Source organism: Falco naumanni, chromosome 7 (genome assembly GCF_017639655.2).
Source record: "Falco naumanni isolate bFalNau1 chromosome 7, bFalNau1.pat, whole genome shotgun sequence".
Classification (NCBI taxonomy): domain Eukaryota; kingdom Metazoa; phylum Chordata; class Aves; order Falconiformes; family Falconidae; genus Falco; species Falco naumanni.
In genome coordinates, this window is record NC_054060.1 from 27,313,217 (window position 1) to 27,332,755 (window position 19,539).

Sequence of the window (19,539 nt, forward strand, 5' to 3'; positions counted from 1 at the left end):
TCCCGATGGCCAAATGAGGGAGCAGAAAAATCACAGATTAAAACTGATTTCTTGACTCGGTACTATCTACTACTATCTACTTCTACATTTAGCACTCTGGTTATCTGAGAAACCACAAGCACGCATGTCTGAACTGGGAGACTGGGGCAGCTTGTGCTAAGGTTTCCAGCCTGGAGGCAGCTGTACCTCTTTCCCAGCCCCTACAGCTGAAGGGAACCATCTGGGTGTTACAGGTAATGGGGGAATTTAGACCACTGGGTATTAAAACCTGTATGTGATCTAGTTTGATATTTCCAGACCTCAAGGTCCAAAGCAGCAAAGATTATTTTTAATTCACTAGCTGCCAAGATAATTCACCAGGAGAATCCAAGCCAGAAGCAGGCTCTTCCAGAAGTGCACTGGGCACCCTGCTATCGCAGGCCAAAGGTGGCTCTCGTCTCTCCCCATCATTCATCTCCTCACACTGTATCTCTGCACGCTTGTGTCTGTGTTCACACTTCATCTCTGCAGTGGGAAGTGGGGGATGTCACAGGGTCTCTCAGTAATAATGTTGGATGCAATCACTAATTAAATTTTTGGCTATTGCAGGCAGAAACAGTATTCCTGCCTCCCCCCCAGGAATGCCTACAGATAGGTCTGTGGTGGGCTGGAAGCCAGTTGCAGCTGGAAGCTATAAAGCTGGTTTAAATAAAATAAAAGGTTTATGTTTCTTCAAGGTGATTACCTGTCTGATCCCAGTAAGCGGAAAACCCTGGTTTCATCTGATATCTCTTGGGTAACCTGTAGAAAAATAGAGACATTTAGGTCCATTTCAGTGGCAAAATAAAATTTATTGGTCTGAGTTAGAATAAAAAAAAAAAGTAATTAAAAAAAGAGAGCAGTCTCTGCAAAAAATCAAATAGTACAAACTACAGGACTGAACCAGATAAATTGATGCTAAGCAAAAAGAGTTTTAAATTTCATGAAATAAAACATTTTAAATAATTTTTGACTTGTAGACTTATCACTCTAGATGTCTTGGTGGCACAGATGGAGTATGTTGATCAAATCTTTGTCAGCAGAGACTGACTAGCTTTCAGAGGCAGAGGATGCCGTCAAAAAGGATAGTTCTTTTTGAAAAAAAGGACAATTTTTTTTTAAAGGGACACTTAAAAAAAAAATAAAAAGTGCAGATGCTGCCAACTCAAGCTTTTCATCCAAGATCCAAGAAACCCAAACGCTGCTTACACCAGGTCTGTACTGGCTCTGTGAAGCACCAGTTCAGGAGTCTCTGACTTTCTTGGAAACAGAGCTGGCTAAAGCACGTGTGTGAGCTTTACTAAGAGCAACACAGGCAGGCAAGTCAGAGAACAAGCAGCAAGCTGAAGCAATGACAACATGGAGTACAAGCATTATCACTAGGGAAGCAGCTGGAGGGGCCAAAGGATCAATCAAGTGGTAAATAAGGAACAGGAAGAAGTTAAACCTGGAGAGACCAGGAGATTACTTACTTCATCTGACTTAAAGCTTTTGCCCTGCATGCCGTGTTTCCAGAAGGCCAGCACACTGTCTTGAAGGCACACTGCAAAGGAGAAATACAACATCAGACCAGAGCACGGCTTCTCTGAACCAGAGAAACCCAGGTTTCTCACCAGCAGTGGTAATGGGAATCGTGTTTGGAAAGTATGTGGTGAGACTTGGGACTCCTGGTGGAAGAACTCAACTCCAAAATTAGTGCAGAAAAACTGGACTGAAATGACTGTATGCACCCGAGGAGATACTTTTTAAAGCACAATTCAGAACATACCACTCAGACATTCCCTCTTTGCCAAGACAAGATAGGCATCTCTGGTTTTCCCTTTTCTCCCTTTCACTTTATTCTCTGGATCGTTGTTTTCCTAATGATTCTGGAGAAAACCCCAAGCAGTGTATAAACGTGCTGCCAGCCAAAACACTGTAGGTTGCTGGAAATTGCAGATCATTTGAGTTATAATATAGATGCTAGTATGAAAAATGTGAGGAGTCTCTCATTCAGGCCCAAAGAGAGCACACAGAAAGCTACCAGCTCTGAACGATTTAATTACCAGACTGCTGAAAATAATGGATGAAGAGCCTGGTGTTTAAGCAGTGTTACAAAAACATACATTATACCATGTTTTATTTTCCTACATCCTACTTGTTTTCCTTTACTATTCCTTTGAGTCACTTTTCATATCTACTCAGTATTAGCTGTGTCCCAAATATCCAGAACAAAGGAATTCAGCAGAATCCCAAGGGCAATGCTTGTCACAACAACCTTAGACTAATCTTTACCTGCTACTCCCCACTCCACCCTGCAACCAGAGAATGAAGAGTTGCTTAATACCGTGAATTCCCAAGAGACCCCTTGGAGTGTAAAGAACTGCTCACATTATTCAGTGTCAGTTGCTAAGTGCAAAACTTTGGGATAAACACTTCTCTCTACGAATTCCTTCAGAGTTCAAGGAAAAGGCAGTGGTCGAGTCATGTTATTTATGCACGGGTCAGCAGGAGATATTGTGTGATACAAGTACAGCCGTTAATTAGAACATGTCAGAATTTAGGGATGAATCACAGGCTTGATTAAAAATTATCTTCCTTCAGGACAGATATTTAGATATAGACATATCTAAATAGAGATGCTGTATAAAAGAATGTGCGCTGCTTTACCAACTGCTGTTAAAATACAAATACCCATGTCAAGTTTCTTCTAAAGGGAAGATGCCTGAAGACCCCAGCAATGCAAGCTGTACAGAACTGCTAACAAAAGCAAGTTCTGTCTTTACTGATTTTAATTCCAGAAAGACGTTCAGTTTCCAAGATACAGGATTATTAAACTAATGTTAATTAGATACTTCCAAAAGCTTATCACAGCAGAAATACTTGCTTGACAATTACAATTCATGTTTTAGAAGCAAGGCTGCTGTCCTCTGAGAATTAGATTCAAATACTTATCCTGACTATTAAAAAATGGATGTACTATCACTTTAAATAAAAACTTAGCTTTAAGAAGACTAACACAAATTTATTTATTACTAGAACATTTTTTCCTCCCCAGAGGTTTTTCTTGGTGCTGTGGAAGCAACCAGAAACTAGTCAGCCTTTTTTTTCCCCCCAAACTAAATCATGATACATCTTACTTATAAAAGAGAAATGACACCAGGTGGAAACGTGCAGATTGAACACACTTTCTGACAACTGCCTTATTTTCTTCAGCATGTCAGCGGAGACAAAGAGACAGTACACAAGATCCCCACACATGCCATTTTTAGCATCAGGCCCCACTGGGTGCACTAGACTAGTCTAGATTACTAAAACCCCTTCAACACTCATCCCTTTAAAGTTCTTAAGTCCTTGAGAGACAATAGAGAAGCAAATCACTTACCCACTGACTCAATGCAGAAATCAAAGCTCAGCTCAGAAGCCAACTTCTTGCTTGACTTCAGTTTCCCTTGTAAATTCACAATTTTCACAAATTCTTAAGAAAAACAGAAAAACAAGTATTAAAACCCATTGCTGAAAAGAATTACTGATGGCTTTAAGTATAAAATACTCATTTCATCTTTTCAGGCACAGAAATGGCCAAGCCTAACATCTACAGTATTTGCCTAAAATGAATCCAAGAGCATCCTTCTCTCAAATAAATATAGAAAACCTTCTTATATGCTTCATATGTTTTTAGACTCTACTGACAGCCTTCCTGCAAGCAACAAACAGTGCGGAAATGTGAATGCAACGCAAAGATTGGAAATTTTGGCAGACCTAAGTCATTGCAAACTTGCCATTGAGGTATTAACCTCCAACACATGAGAGTTAGGGTTAGAATTCCTGTGTGTATGATGGAGCGTTAGCCATTTGTCCTGCTAGCATATGCAACAGGCAAATGTCAATTTTTCCAAGGAAGTTATGAAAACTTCTGATTGGCTTATATTTGAATTCTGGTCTGTAATGCTGTGTTACATTGCATTTTGAAAAGAAATAAGAATGATACCCACGTAAAGAGGGAAAGTGGAATCACAAGAGTCAAAATGAAAACTCACTTATCTGAACTGTATCTTTTTGGAAATATTACAACACAAATAAGTACTGAAGGGATAAAAAATTAACTTGTGGTAGAGTTAAAAATCAACAACTGCGGCAAAACAAGTTTCACACAAGGCACAGTAAGTTGCCCAATGGAGACGTGTTACTTACTGTCCAGGCAGACTAGGACAGTGTCTCTTTCCAGCTGTGTTACATGAATGGCATCTAACTGCTGATTGCCTTGTGAAAAAGAAAACAGATTATTTTAGATCACATATTCTCAGCCTCCCCTCCCCTCCATCTCTCATGAACCGCTACAGCCTTTTCAGTATGCTACAAGTCTTTTGCAATCTATAACGTTTGTTACTGTTTTACATTTTTTTAAGGCTGTATCATCCCAGAATGTTCTGGGAGGAGTACAGGGCCTAAGGACAAACCCATCGGTTTAAAGCAGGTATTTAATATGAAAGCACTACTGTTTATTGGCATAAAATACATATTATGTTACAGTTCAGCACAGCAAGTCAGCTTCCTTCATGAAGAGGCACAATAACGAACAAAAGGAATCATCAATAGAATCTTTGCTCCTAAAAAAAAAATTGCTCTTTTTCCATAAATCCACATCTGGAAAGATTATTGTGCCTATATGAAACTAGATGTAATAGTTTTTCTAGGTTTTATTAATAGAGTTCTTGGTAAAGCTGCTAAAAACCAGTATTTAAAATGTAAAAAAAGTATATCCAAAGCAGCCAACAGAGAAAAGCAGCTGCAAGATATCAACTAGCTTTTGAAGATAAAACAAAATCTTCTACTTATTAATAGCCAGCTGAAGATGACAAGCCTCCCCCAGGGGCTGGAGGACAGACAAGAATGCATTTATGTAAGTCTTTTCACAGGAAAGAAGGGGCAAGAGGAATAAGACTGATCCCAGGAAAAAGTATGCAACCACAAATGAGAACCCAATCAGCAGGGTCTGCATTACTGTTTCAGGAAATTTATAAAATAAAAGATGTGTCTAAAATGGAAGTCTTTCAAGATAGTTTATACTGAAGTTGGCAGGTGATCACAAGAAGAACCTGGGATCAGCTTCATTACGTTTTAGGTACAGAAGCTGCACTATTTTGCCCAGCCTAAAGGGTTTCCCAAATGACTCCTGAAGAAGGGATATCCAACAGTTACCAGACAATAAAATAGCTGCAAGGCGGACCAGCACTCTTACCTGCACCGATTTCTGTAAACCATGAAGAAGCAGAGTTCAAGTTGATTGTCTCAAACTGAACTACCTGATTTGGTTCAGTACCCTTACTGATAGCTACGCAGACCATCGGGTACTCCTGCTCTGGTATCACTAGCATTTCGAACACATTCAAAGGGCTTGGCAAAGGAAAATCAAAGTGCTGGAAAAAACGTAATAAGGCATTTGTAAAGTTTCCTTTAACCTTGGGAAAGAAGCAGCCTAAAATAACATACACAAAGTACAAAAGATATAGAAGAATTTTTTCACTGCTATTAAGAGTGCTTTTTTAAGACAGCATGAGCTGTGAGCAACATTACGTTGGGCAGAGTTACACGTCAGTCTGTTGCTGCTAGTACTGGGCTTGATCCAACACTTGACTGAGTTCAGTCACAAGATTTTCTTAGTCAAAATGTGTGAAGCCAGATTTTCAAGTGCTTAGGACCCACAAATAGGACCAGACTGGGATTTACTTTCCATTACGAGTTCTGGTAAGGTTATTTCAACAACTGTATAATGACTAAGATTAGATGTTCTAAACTAAAATGAAATACTTACCTTTATTAACATGAATTTCTGCATTGGCTCATACCATTGTAGTAGAACAATTCCAGACTGCAATGCACCGCACAGGTACTTATGTCCTGTGTATGGATTTCGTACTATATAAAACAAACAAACCCAGAAAACGACCCTTTTTAAGTCTTGGAAGTTCAATGCTTACTTGAAAAAACCTTACTGCTATCTTTGCAAATACTTTAAGAAATAGTGTCAGTTTCACGTTTATTGCCTTTTGGCTTGCCATTCAAATATCCACAGTGATTAATATTGTGCCACATTCCAGAAAAATTCAATTATAATTAATAACCACTGCATTCTTTGAGTCCCAGTAAAAAGGCTGTGTGCTGAGTGGCCAGAAATGCTCTAACACCTTCTTCCTGGGGCTGTGTGGGCATGGGGAGTGAAAGGTCTGGGTTCAAGTTGTGATTTAAATGAAAAAATTTCCCAAGCAATGAAGATGGCCCATAAATTCTTGTCAGCTTTGACAGCTAATGCAGTATCATGTAAAGGGTTTAAAGGTTGTTTTCTTTAAGCTCAGTTGAATACAAGACCAGCCTGACTTCAGGAATAGTTCGCAAATACACCTACTATCGACCCTGTAGAGCTAAACAGGATATCTGAGTTTGCAGCCGAGTACTTTACACTCTGCTTAAGCATTCGTAAGAATGCAAAGGTACAATTTCCCATAGCACTAGGACCAGTTTTCAGAAGGACATGTATTCTGCAGAAAGCCCAAGCCTTTTCGAAAGTCAACAAAGCCAGAGACAAATCTGTAACTTCACAAGCTGTAACTCTTGTCCATGCACTTAGAACTTGAGCAACGGCTTCACTCCTCCCCAGGCTGACATAATTTTTATTCATATCCAGCCCTTTCTTTGTGGAAAATATTCAAGTGAGCTTCGCTAAAAGTTGGATCTAGGTCAAACCTTGAGCCAAACTGACAAAGCAGAAAGGGTATTTGCATATGTGCAGTGGGGCTGGGATTCTGTAACAAGCCTTACACTCGCAAGCAAGCTGCGCGTCACAGTAATACTTGGCTCTGGTGGCAGCCTGAAGCCAGTGATCCCAAACACTGCCTTAGTCACTGAGAGCTTCAGCAGCTCTCAAAGAGAATGTGTAACACCCGGCAGCTGCATGCAGCTGGCATTCTCCAGGGTTTCCCTTTGGGCCTTGCTCTAGACAGAACCGTTTCTAGGTTAAGAGCTAACACAAAAAACGCTTTTCCGCTGAACAGCATAAAGACCCCTGCATTAATTAAAAGGAAAGCTATGCACCAGTTAGGCACAGCATTAAGCAATAATGCAGTCATACTGTTTTCTTAACAATGAACTAACTCTCAGTTTATTAAAAAGAAATGATTTTAAGACATGCCATGCCCAACGACAAAGGCCAGGGAAAAAGCCTGCAGAACCAAACACTACTCACCTATACAGCATTTGTGGCATCCTTTTGTATCAGGGATCTTTGTCGTCAAGGCAAACTTCCTAGAATAACAATTATGAAAAAAATGCATCAACAAGAGATATCAAAGGCCCTTCATGCTACCAGTTCAAAAGCACAAACAGTATTCATGGCAATTTTCACTTGTTAATATTTGTCTATAAGCAAAAGATTTGTACCTTGGTAATATTTTGTCAGGAAACCTATGGGTTTGAATATGAGCCGCTAATCCTGTTTTTTTGGCTTGTTCAAACAAAGCTATTAAGTTATGGGAGTAGAGCTGGAATGTTTTCCCTGTAAGAGAGAAAAGCACAATTGACATCGCACCCAGACCTCCAGGAGAGAACTGTACATTTTAGAAAAATGTACGTATAGAAATTTACCTTCTAGAAAAATGGACCACGTGCATCAGGTATTTCAAGTCCAGTTATAAAGAAAAATAAGACAATAATAATGCATTAGAGAAGACATGGCATTCAACTCAAAGCTCATTTAAGTAAAACTAAAGCAGCTCTGGAAGTTTCACACAAACATTTTTAGAAGGCTGTGATTATACAACAACAATTAAATCAGGACTTTTTCTGTATCTATAAATCAACAGAAGCAGTGTTACACAAACCCCGCGTGTTTGAAAGCACGGTCCTACAGTCAGCCTCCATGCCACAAGGACTATCTAGAATGTCCTATTCCAGGACAACCGATGAAAAAGAAATCCTTATTTTCAAGAATCATTCTGCTGGATTAGCAATATTTCACAGCTGCCTCATTTTCCTTGACATTGAAACTGGTTTTGGTTTAGGGTGGATCCAGTTCATACCAAAGGTGCTTCCAGGCTACAATACACTAAGAGTGATCAAGCACTGCAGCTACATTTTGACAATGCACCTGCGTTAATCCTCTCCTAATTTTGTTCTCATCCTTATTCTGACTTGCCTAGCTCAGGGACCAAAGACGACACTCTTTAGATTCTCTAGGCACTTTCAGTCCAATTGCAACCTCTGGAGAGGCAACTCTTGTTTGACAAATACCAAGCGCTGAGCTGTTCCAAACTAACTAAAAATAAATAGATAAATAAAAATATGGTGGGACACTGAAGACAACTGGCTCTACTACTTGTAAATGTCCAATTTTATCTCTGAAAGTCCTTCACGTGAAAACAATCTTGAAGCAAAGCTTCCTATGCAAACACAAGAAGCCATACATGGTTTTCTACTTCAGTACAATCAAAACACATATTGAATTATGACTTTAAATGTTTCTCTTTTTAAATAATTTTATTACTTTTCCCTCTATTTACACATACCTGACAAGGACATTAAGGTGTTATTGATAACATACAGCCAGGTGCACTTTCGAGGAAATAACTGAAGAAAAGAAAATATTTCCATTAATAGAAATGTACAGGAATTTCCAACCATGGCTGTCTCTGCCCGCTCCACCTCTGCCACCATTTCTGCAGGGATCGACACTGGAGAAAGTCCCAGCTGCCATTACAGTTTCCCCTTTAATTCACTCTTCTGGACTCTGCTTAGCCCTTTTCTCCATCTGAAACAGTTTTCATTCCTTCCCTCTTCTACCCCTGAAACTTACAAAATTCAGTTTTTCTTTATTTTTTAATTAGCAGCACAGAGCCAAAGTGGGATAACTGCAGGTCTGGAATACCATATATAGAAAGGTACAGCTTGCTCAGGAACGCCAGCCAGAGAAAGAAAGATAACATTATTACAGAAACCTACTAAACCCCACAAAAGTCAGAAGAGAAGGGAAAAAAGCCGTTAATATTTTCTGAGTGACTCGAATTACCACAAAATCCTGTATTTTGTGGGACTGAACTGCCTGGCTGTTTGTGTTCGCATGCTGCTTTGTAAACAGAGTTCATGGAAGGCACTGGGACTCTTTTGTTTCAGAGCGAAGAAGTTATTCATGGGGCAGCTAGTCTAGATTTGGAAAGATTTTAAAGTTAAGAACCACCTCTTGACAACCTGAAAGGAATTTTGGTAAAAGTGATGGCAAATGACAGCATTCAGGAGTCTCAACAAAGGAAGAGATAAGGACAACAGAACAAGAACAGGGATTGGGGGAGGGGGGGCGGGGAATAAAAAAGAAAAAAAGAAAAAAGGAAAAGAAAAAAGAAGAGAAAAAAACCAAGCCAAAACTAAATTTATTGAACAGCATTCATAGGTAAGGTACTCACTCAAGGAAAAAAAAAAATCAGTAAGAAAAAAGGGAGTTCAAAGGATTAAGCTGTCTCTAAAGGAGACTACTACAAAAAGACAACAGCAGACTGGTCCACTGAGGGAAGCTGTTACAAAACACAGCAGAAGATGCTTGAATCAAGGCTCTACAAATGAGCGATTGTACTGGTTCATGCAAATGTCCGCAAAACCCAGTATCTGTTTCAGTCATCATAAAGTGACGTAACTTCTTCTAAACACGGAAAAAAGGTATATAACACTGCATCTAATACTCTGCCAAGGACCAAGTTTTTCAGCTGAGAAACCTGCTGAATCAGATAAAGGCTTTATGCATTTAAGTGACCTTCAATGGATTTATCCTCCACAGTTGACCAGTCCCCCCCTCTGAACCCGCATAACTCCAAGCATTTGCAGCTCCCCATAGCAAAACGCCCCAAGCCAGTTACCTACTGTTTATTGTAATTTGGCTCCACTAGCTTCATTTAATGGCCCCACTGGAAGAGAAGGGGAACAGCTGTTCCCTAAGAACCATCTCCAAGCCACCTCAAGATGGATAAATATTTTTTATATCCCCCCCCCATGCCTTAAGCATTACAAATACATAAAACAGAAAATGGAAACAAGGACACAATGCTAAGGACGAAGAGGATGAGATACGCCTGAAGGAAGAAACATAAGAAAGGTTAAGATGCAAATCAAATACCAATATAAGAGAAGTCGATAAAGGTGGTAACTGGGAAAACAAAAGTCTAGGCCCACTGCTGGACAGGAAAGAAAAAACTACATGATACAGTTAATAGCACTGTGGTAGAAACGTGCTAGAAGCAGAAAAAGAACACATGGCATACTACTTCACCCAGATACGCTCATGTCAACAGGTCCCAATAAAGTTTACCTTACAGTACTTAAGATATGGCTCAAACCCCAAGGTCTCAGTAATGATTATCTTTAAGAACTGATGGAGGATGAACAAGGACCTCAAGGACAAACATGGTACCTACGCCAAATAAAAAGGGCAGTGGGAACTGCAAAATAGCCTGACTGGATATCCAGAGTAGCACAGGAACAAGCCACATACTTTTTAATTACCAAGAGATAACAAGAGCAGCTAGTGCAGACTTGTGTAGATCTTGCTGTATTGGAACATCTGAATTTAACAGAATAACTGTCCTGCTGGGGGCAGTGAAACAGCAAGACGTAAAACAGATGTGAAGGACCTTGTCCTGCGTGCCACTTCCATGTGCAAAGTAAGAAAATACCAGGCAGAAGAAATTGCAAAAGAAAACACAGAACTGGTTGGACATAAAGACAGAGTATCTATCAGCAATTTCGCATTTAATAGAAGGAAAAGCAGCCTGGAGATATATAGTGTCTTCTCTAGGCCTGGTTCTATTCAGTATTTTCACTAAAAAGCTAACAACGGAATAAAAGCATACTTCTCGAATTGGGAGATATTAACCTTGGAGAGACCGCAAGCACTTTGAAAGATGCGATCGGAATGAGAAGTTGGAAAAATGGTTAAAAATGTGCATTTGGTGGTGACAAGTCAGGAAATTAATAAGAGCAAATGAGGAAACAACTGGTGCAGCAGAAGTACTGTGGTAAAGCCTCTGGGGTTTGAAGTGGATCACACCTGACCTCTGTCAACAGAGAATGCTCTCACAGAAAAGGAAACTTCCCTTTTGGGGGGCACCGAATGTTCTCTCTAGCTACCACCGGCATATTTAACCTTTCAATAGGATATAAAAAAACATGTGGAAGAGTCCAGAGAAGACTGTTACATGAAATAACTTAAGAAAATGTGCAAGGAAATAGATTGCTTTAACTAACGGAGTAAAGAGAAAACTGAGGTACAAAGGTCAAGGGGTCTCCAATAGCTGCCACCACAATTTTTAGACATTTGTTCCCCATGTCTGCTGAAGCTATAAAAAGATAAATGAACTACATATTCAATGCTATCCTATTGCATTCAGGTGCACCCTCAGCTCTCTTAACTTGAAAGGATCTTCTAATTGTATTGAATCCAAATTCCCAGTTCTCACCATCAAGCCTTTTATAACCTCTCGCCCTTGCCTGTGCCAAACTACCCCCCTCCCTGACCTTGCTGAACCACTTCCCCTTGAGTTTTGTCCTCTAGTATGATGCTCCCAGAAACAGAGGACCTACTCCTCTCAAGCACAGTTCTTTGTGCAGTGCCCTTTCTGTGAAATCATCTTTCTCTCACTATTACTCATAGATACGCCCACCCTGCCACCTCTGCCTTCTGACCTGTGCCATGTCTTGATGGAACTTAATGTCCTTTAGGTGCCTGAAGTGCCCTTGTGAACTGCTTTAGAAACCTACAGGTATAAACTTCATCAGCATCTGCCAACACTACCCCTTCCAAGAACACTCTGCTACTACTGATTCTGCAATAGCAGATGTAACAATACTATCACGGCATGAAGCGGCTTTGGAAAGGGTTAGAGAGCCCAAGAAAACAGAAGCAAATGCATAACAATGGTGGTAACAATGCCCGCTAAATTAAATGGTTGAGGGCTTTTTGCTGCATCCAGTGGAGAAGCAATATGCCATCTAGTGGAAATAAAATGGAGAGGGAAAGGGCAGGTAATCAGTTGTCTCCAATGAGAAGAAAGTTTTAGTAGAGAACTCCTTCAAAAGCAGTGGAAAAACCAGCAATAACAACAAAAAAACTCTCAGGTAGCTAGGGGAACTATTAATTTTCAGACTTTCATTGCTGGCTTTGATGTCTATCAGTTTACGCCACAAAGCCTGGTATCCCATCTGTCCCCTCTAATACCAAGCTTTCTTGTTTCATAATATCCCCAAACCTATTCAGTGTGTTCCATGCACCAAAAATCACCTGTTCCATTGTGGCTTCATGAAGTTCGTTCAAATTCAAAGTATAGATACCTTCTTCTGTGCCAAAGATAATGTACTGATCTAAAAATTTAAGAGAAATTTATTATTTCACAAGCTCATTACCACTTTGGCAACAGGCAGGTTTAATATACAAACCTAAAATAACTTTACCTTTAGTATCTGGATGTATCCATGACGTTGCACAATTAATTTTCAAAGGACAACCATCAAAGACTTTGGAAAAACATGCTCCCATCTGAAAGACACCAAAACTGAAACCTGAAACAGGTTTACAGTGTAAAGTGTTGATCTTCTGGCACTTGGCCACTTAGTACACACCTGTACTTGCCGCTGCTCTCTTTTTTTCAAACACAAACTTACTCTGATACACTTTGTTGTAAAACATTTTTATCTTTCCCAAAAGCTGCAACGCAGCCTTCACATACGTTAAGAGACACAAAGAAGGATCAAAACGATATGAACAATTTTAAGAACAATATACTCTGGAGGTGTTTAAAAGACACGTAGCTGTGGCATTAGGGACAGGGTTTAGTGGTGGGCTCAGCAGTGCTGGGTTAACAGTTGGACTCAACGATCTTAAAGGTCTTTTCCAACCCAGATGATTGTATGTCTGAATATTGAGTGCTGATATAAACGGCATATGAAGCGAAAACAAGCAGAAATGTTAAGTAATAACACACCCCCTCAAACCACTGCCACCTCTCCCTCTTTTCTCTTTGCTAAGCAGGGACTGCCACTGGAGATCACAACTCACAGAGCCAGTGAAGTCTCCAACCCTTCACATCCAGACTGAATGGTGAAAGAAAGTTTTTAAGAAAAGAAAACAAATATTATGGATTCAGTATATTAAAAGTAACTGGCTATGAGATGCAGAAAATCACCCCAGGTGAGCTGGTGGCTTGTTCTAGCATAAACCTTCTGACACCAGTAACTCCTACTGCAAATGAGATTTCTTACCAGCACCTTCGGTGTTGGTGGTAAACCGTTGATTGCTGGCTTCTGTGGGAAGAAAGACAGAACGATAAAATACCCCACACACACTCTGATATAAAACTAGCTAGCTAACACGACAGTGAAATTGGACTGAGAGTCACAACACTTACAGGAAAATCTCTTTTCTCTTTTTTACGTGGCAGCTGAGGGATTTGTCCAGACCCTTCTGCGTTTTCTTCATTGAGTTTCAGCACGCCATGCCCATTTCCTGAAAAGAAGCCCAGACACATTTTGCAGCTCACTTGACACAGTGAAATAGAAAATATTTTGTTGCCCTATTCTGTCTTCTCCTGTGTCCAGCAGGAGTGGAGGAGAAGCGAGCTCTGAAACTTCCAGATACACATCTCAGGTAGCTGAACCCTTCCAAAGACAGCCTGCCACTCTTCTGTGTACTAAGCTACACAGCAATTAAAGCTTTTCATTATCCAAACAGTCCCTGAGCCAAACACAGCTGAGAATAAAGCTGTGGCAAGGTCCTTGCAGATGATCCTCCCCACACATTCATTGTTTTTCTGCTGTTCCTGCAGGCAACACAACATTGGTATTGACTGGGTGGGTGTCCTTGTTTTGGGAAGAACATTTCCACCGTGGGTCATGGCTCTAATAAGAACCAGTACGCTGTAAAAAGGAAAGCTGCACCTCATCACCAGCTTGTAGTAAAAAAAAAATTTATCTACTGAAAATAGCTAACTCTAGAACTGATTTCCTTTTACAGGATGCAAGTCACCTTTAGGAAATGCAATGGATTTACCTAAGTCGCTGTATCTAGCTGTGAGCAATCCAGGGCTACTGATGCTGTTGGTCATACCAATGGGGGAAGAACCAGTCTGAGGCCCACAAACAGGGATACTTTGTCTCCTGTGAGCTGGCGGGGCTCTGTTCTGCAAGTCTGGGAAATGTTTTATTGTCTGACATTTCTCATCATCTGGGAGGTTTTCCTCAGGATAGCTGTTTATTCTCGGCTGCAACAAACCAAAGAGGTGAAGTTACCTGGGAAATGGCACCTGGCAGCATAAACTTCAGACAAGTATAATTCAAGTCAGACTGCTTCTACGTAGAACAAATAATAAACAGCCTTTGAAAAAAGACATTTGACAGCAGAATAATCTAAGAGGTATTTTTTTCCCTGATGGGAAAAATCACAGCAGCAGGCAGAACACTGAACAAGTTGACATCCCACACAGCATGCTCTCTTTAGAGGGAAATTGCTACAAGTCACTTTGTCTAGGGCAGCATACGAGACCAGGAGTTCTCCGAGGTTGAGACCATACAGACTGCAAGTCAGCATAAAATATGAAGCTGCATGAAGTCTGCTAGCAGATGGTATTTAATAGAATTTATGACCTGCTGAGAGCATCAGACAGAAGCACTGCAGAGGCTGCACAAGTGGGGTTTGCCATCTAAAACTCTTAAAACCCACCATCTCTTACCTTAGGAGGTAGCGGGGGTGGCCCTGCTCGCTTTAGTGTTGATCTACAATGAAAAGGTGCAGTAGTCGTCTTAGTTAAACAAGAACATGAACAGAATTGAGAACACAGACTGTAACTAGAACGAGCCAGATGCATAGAAAAGATGGATCACAGCTTTGTATGAACAGGGTTAAACTAGAAGTCCAAGAATAGGAAAAAAAGCACGTTAATCTTGTTAGAAGTGCTGGTTTTTGATAAACTCGTGTTCTTTCATAAATGCCAGTGTTATAGAGGATTCTGTGGTGAAGGGTGGTTGACATTAGCACATTAAGACACGTTTGGTGTTTGGTGCAGTGTGCAGCTTTCACTCTGCATCAGACAAACACTTGGGCACCAGAGGAGCTGCACATACCCCACCAGATCTCTGCAGGAATATCTGCATGTCCTGTCACTACCGGGCCTGGCTCACGATTGATGGATTAATCAACATAAAATCTGCTTTAAAGTATTAGGCACTTCCATATGCACTCTCTAAGATAACCTCAGGAAGGAGAGCAAGGGAAGAAAGCATTGCTGTGCAGACATTCTCCTGATGATCAGCTAAACAGTCAAGCGTGCATTAGACCTTTGAGTGCAACCAGCCCTCACTTATTTATGAGTGGCAGTTGCCTGCAGCATTTTAAGGAGAGAGGTTTTGCCAGAACGCTGCCTGCTTTAGCAAGAGCCGCACGGAGTAAACACAACTGTACACGAAGGAGGTCCACTCACTCTTCAACATCTTCACTCCCATCGCCAAATTTTGTAAGCAGTCCCCTAGGTAAAACGTTTATAGAATTAAGAGCTCTGCTCTTAAGGTCAACACGTGCAACTAAACCAATTGGTGACGTCATTTAGTTTCATAACAAGCATCTACCAGCCCTTTCCAAAACAAAGCATTTCTCTCTCACTCACTGCATTAAGCCCTTTTTCAGTTAGCATGGTCCTTTCCTTCCCCTCACCCCCCAGTAATCAAAGCTCTCCTCCATACCAGATATCATCATTTCATCTTTATTTCCCTACCTAGTATTTTAAGTATTGTTGAAGTGTCTAACAACAGTACAATATAGAAGAGGAAAAATAATAATAATAATAAAAAGATGAGAACAGAGGAAGTTACTGGGAGACAAATGGAGAAAAACCTTTATGAAGGGAAGCTTCCTTCTTCAGTATTATATGCTAAAGATACAGGCTGTTTCCCATTACAGTGGGAATTTTTGTTTCAAAACTACCCCAGGGTCAAAAAACCAAATGGTGACTAAAAGATCAAAGCAGCACTGAAAATATAATCCTGAAATAAACAAAAACTGATAAAATTTTGCAAAATAGCAATTTTCAAACTGTGTCTTAAAAGAAGAAATTAAACTGTAAATCTGAAATAATCTAAATCATCAATCTAAACCAATAGAAAGCATTCCTTAATATGCTGTCATCATGTTGTGAAGTCCAGGCTTCTGCATTTAGGATCTGTGAAGTGGAAGAGGCAGTGCAGGAGCTGGCTGTCCTGGCGTTCAGCCAGGGCCAGCTTCTCCAGGCTGCAGCAGCCCGGTGCAGGCCGAGTCTGCGTGCAGAGCAGACACCCCCCTACCCCCCCACATCACCCACTGAGGGATGACCAGGGGGTAATGAACAGTAAAACCAAAGTATATTATACAAAAACTAACTCAGCCACATTTGGACAAATGTAAAATTTCCCTGCAAGTTACTTCTGAAGGGAAAGCAGCAGACAGTGGTCAAGAGGAACCATTAAAATTTTTGAGAGAAAAAGCCCAACCATCAACAAAAAGCACCTCCGTAATACAAAAAAAAAAAAAAAAAAAAATAATTTAAAATGCTAAGGTAAGGATGAAAAAAAAAAAAAACCCAAGAAAGAAGTTCAACCATGAGGTACACATTCTGGTATTGCCCTTTCCAGTCGAGTAATACCCGAGTTGAACATCTCCATCACCATTCACTCTGGTAAAAGCCAAAGGGCACGAAAAGCAAGGACCCCTGGCACACATCCTCTGCACACCCCTGGCATTACTAGGAATTGCCGGGACACAGCAGCTATGCATTTCCTGTTTATCTTTCCCAACTGGAAGTGGTTTCCAAGTAAGCAGCACAGATTCACCATCCAGGAACTTTATGCCTCTCCTCCTTTCAACACTATCTCTAGATCTATTTACCGATTTACAGCCCTAGCAATGTTTGCTACAGCTACGTTCATTCTGCTTTTAATACAGCCTGGTAGAGCCAAGCTTAATAACGCTACAGAAACGGAATCAAATCAGTAAGTCACTTTGCCAGGAGGAGCTTCCCCCCCCTCCCTGCTCCTTGACCCCGCAGATTCCTGCTGTCTGCAGAAAAGCCAGCGCTCACGAGAAAGGCTTTCCATCTGCAGCACGTCAGGGCCACACGGACAATCCCAGAGGGGAAGGAAAGCAGTCACTGTCAGTGCTGGACAGGGAGAGGCAGGGCTAGAGAGCCACCCTAAACTTTTACTACACAGAGTGAGAATGGAAAAACAGGTTGAATTTAAAACCACCCGAACATGGCAATCTGTGACACAGCCAGCCTTCCAGGGGGCTGTAATGTCAGCTGACAGCTTATGCAAGACTTTATCTGCAAAAAAGCCAAAGAAATTCACTGCCTGCTACTCGGTTCCAAGTAAAGATGGGAAACAGGCTCTTTCAGCTGAGCAATTATTTTAACCGAAATATCATCGTTCCTTACATATGTGCATCAGTCAGTATTACTGAACGTCCTTATTCTTCACTACAAATTCAAAGATTGCCTTTAAAGGCAGAATCCAGTATTTTGCAGCAAAAGGAAGCCACATAACTAATAAATTAAGTTCTAACCTGGACAGAGTTGTGCTCCCTTACTTCAGGCCTGCTTTACCCCAGGGGAAATCATACCTTTACCTAAAACATTTCACCCCAGAACACTACACAACCACATTATAGATTACACTGATCTGACACCCACAGCAGAAGCAGTCGTGCCGTTGTACTGAACTTGGTAAACTAAATCTACACAGCTGGTTTCTCCTTCCCTTTCTTGCAAGGACCTGAGTTCAGGGCTGCGAATGTGCTTTGCCACAGGATGTCACAATCACAGCCATGGCTCAGAAGAGAAGCGCAAGGCCAGCCAGCGCAGGATCCTGAACTCAGCCCTTGCAAGGTTACCAGCTTTGCTTTGGAAAATTGACTTTATTTCAGTGTGCTGGCTGTATATTTACACTTTACTTCCCATCTACAACTGGGGAGCTACAACAAAAACTTACAACAAACTACTGTTCATGGTTAAAAGAGATGAAAACCCATTCCTCAAGAGAATGACCGACCAACTGCAGGAGGAGGACTGCATACTGCCTAAAATCTCGTTTAACTTTATGAATATTAAAGAGGATTAGGGCTTGTGGTTTGATTTTTCCAGCACAACTCAATTTTTCTTTCAAAGTGCATTTTCATATTAAGTCACAGAAATAAAAGATGTTTTTAAACTCTGTACTTACCTGCTGCTTCCACCATCAACAAAAGGATTCCAATGCAAAGCGAAGTCAGTACCAGCTGCCACAACCTGAAGATGCAGAAATTTTCATTTTTCCCTCCCCGTCAAATGGAAGTACCTTATCCACAGCACATGAAGAGGCCTGGGAGATTCCCAAGCCCCGCAGAACGACCCACAAAGCAGTAAAGTAAAATTCTGGTAGTAAAATAATGTTTCACCACCTAATTATAAAACAACTATTGAAAAGCTATCATCTTCTTAGATTCGGATTTAAAAGCAGCACCAATATAACACCAATATCAAGTGGCAGTAAGTATCACAAAAGCTAACATTTATGGCAAAAGCTCAGTAAGGATTTTCCACTAAGGGCACTTCCAAGACACCCTTTCCAGCAAGAGAATGTACTGCAGCCACCTCCAAACTCTTATGACATGCCACCAGCAGAGGCTGGGAATATTCCTGTCACTAGACACGGCACTGAGGGGACCCCACCAGTAACAACATGTACAGATCTTGTCAGTCACATTCAGAAGATGAACTTGTACCTACCTGGTCAACTGGAGTACAGCTGCAAAAAACAGGAATGGGATTTTTTTTGGAGTGCTGAGCACTAATGTCTCCAAATCCCAGTTAAGGGCAGCTGTTGCTATTCACAACACTTATTAAAAAATGGAGCCCTTGTGTACATAGGCACATACTAATCCCAAAGAACTTTAATTAGCTGATCTGCAGTAAACTGCTGAGGGCTGGAACAAACAGCAGCAGCTCACACAGGGCAAAACCAGCTGCATGCAAGCTGGCAGCCTTCCAAGAAACAAGCAGCAAATAAACCCTGATGATGGGAAGATCAGGGACTCAAATGCAGAATGGCCTCTTCACATTATCAAATTAATTGGCATATCATGTTTTTCATCTGAGTATGACTCCCTGCACAAAGCACGGAGGGCAATTAATTTTCTTAAAAATGTGGCAATTGTCTGGGGACCAAGAGTGGTCTTCTCATGACTTTATACTTCAGAGACGTATTACTTAGAGTTGAACCACAAAACAACGAAGACACTGTAATTTTAATAAATGAAGGAAAACCCAAACTTGTCTTTACCATTTCATCCCGAGCTTCTGTTTCTTTCCGTAGAGGGGGCTCAAACTGCAGCTTATCAACTACAAAACATTACGTTTTCAAATTTAATACACACAACATTATGTTGTAATATGTTAAATAATCTTTCAATGCTTACTGCAGTGAAACACATGTTGTAACAGATCTAAGTAT

General features: G+C 40.8%; 1 protein-coding gene across 2 annotated transcripts in view; it reads right to left on the minus strand.

The window, feature by feature from the left end:
- The window catches only part of MAP4K5 (mitogen-activated protein kinase kinase kinase kinase 5), a 72,531-nt gene that overhangs the window by 5,330 nt on the left and 47,662 nt on the right, over nucleotides 1-19,539 (minus strand). The window contains exons 15-33 of one of the 2 annotated variants that reach the window (XM_040602452.1): nucleotides 19,369-19,427; nucleotides 18,271-18,335; nucleotides 15,504-15,548; nucleotides 14,757-14,799; nucleotides 14,078-14,288; nucleotides 13,437-13,534; nucleotides 13,291-13,332; nucleotides 12,484-12,568; nucleotides 12,314-12,393; nucleotides 8,559-8,619; nucleotides 7,639-7,641; nucleotides 7,435-7,549; nucleotides 7,241-7,299; nucleotides 5,813-5,916; nucleotides 5,240-5,417; nucleotides 4,192-4,260; nucleotides 3,383-3,475; nucleotides 1,491-1,561; nucleotides 725-780 (exon numbers count right to left, since the gene is read on the minus strand). In XM_040602452.1, coding sequence (XP_040458386.1) covers nucleotides 725-780; nucleotides 1,491-1,561; nucleotides 3,383-3,475; nucleotides 4,192-4,260; nucleotides 5,240-5,417; nucleotides 5,813-5,916; nucleotides 7,241-7,299; nucleotides 7,435-7,549; nucleotides 7,639-7,641; nucleotides 8,559-8,619; nucleotides 12,314-12,393; nucleotides 12,484-12,568; nucleotides 13,291-13,332; nucleotides 13,437-13,534; nucleotides 14,078-14,288; nucleotides 14,757-14,799; nucleotides 15,504-15,548; nucleotides 18,271-18,335; nucleotides 19,369-19,427 — 1,537 coding nt within the window. The remainder of the gene's footprint in view (nucleotides 1-724; nucleotides 781-1,490; nucleotides 1,562-3,382; nucleotides 3,476-4,191; nucleotides 4,261-5,239; nucleotides 5,418-5,812; nucleotides 5,917-7,240; nucleotides 7,300-7,434; nucleotides 7,550-7,638; nucleotides 7,642-8,558; nucleotides 8,620-12,313; nucleotides 12,394-12,483; nucleotides 12,569-13,290; nucleotides 13,333-13,436; nucleotides 13,535-14,077; nucleotides 14,289-14,756; nucleotides 14,800-15,503; nucleotides 15,549-18,270; nucleotides 18,336-19,368; nucleotides 19,428-19,539) is intronic. The other variant, XM_040602453.1, reaches the window with a different exon arrangement.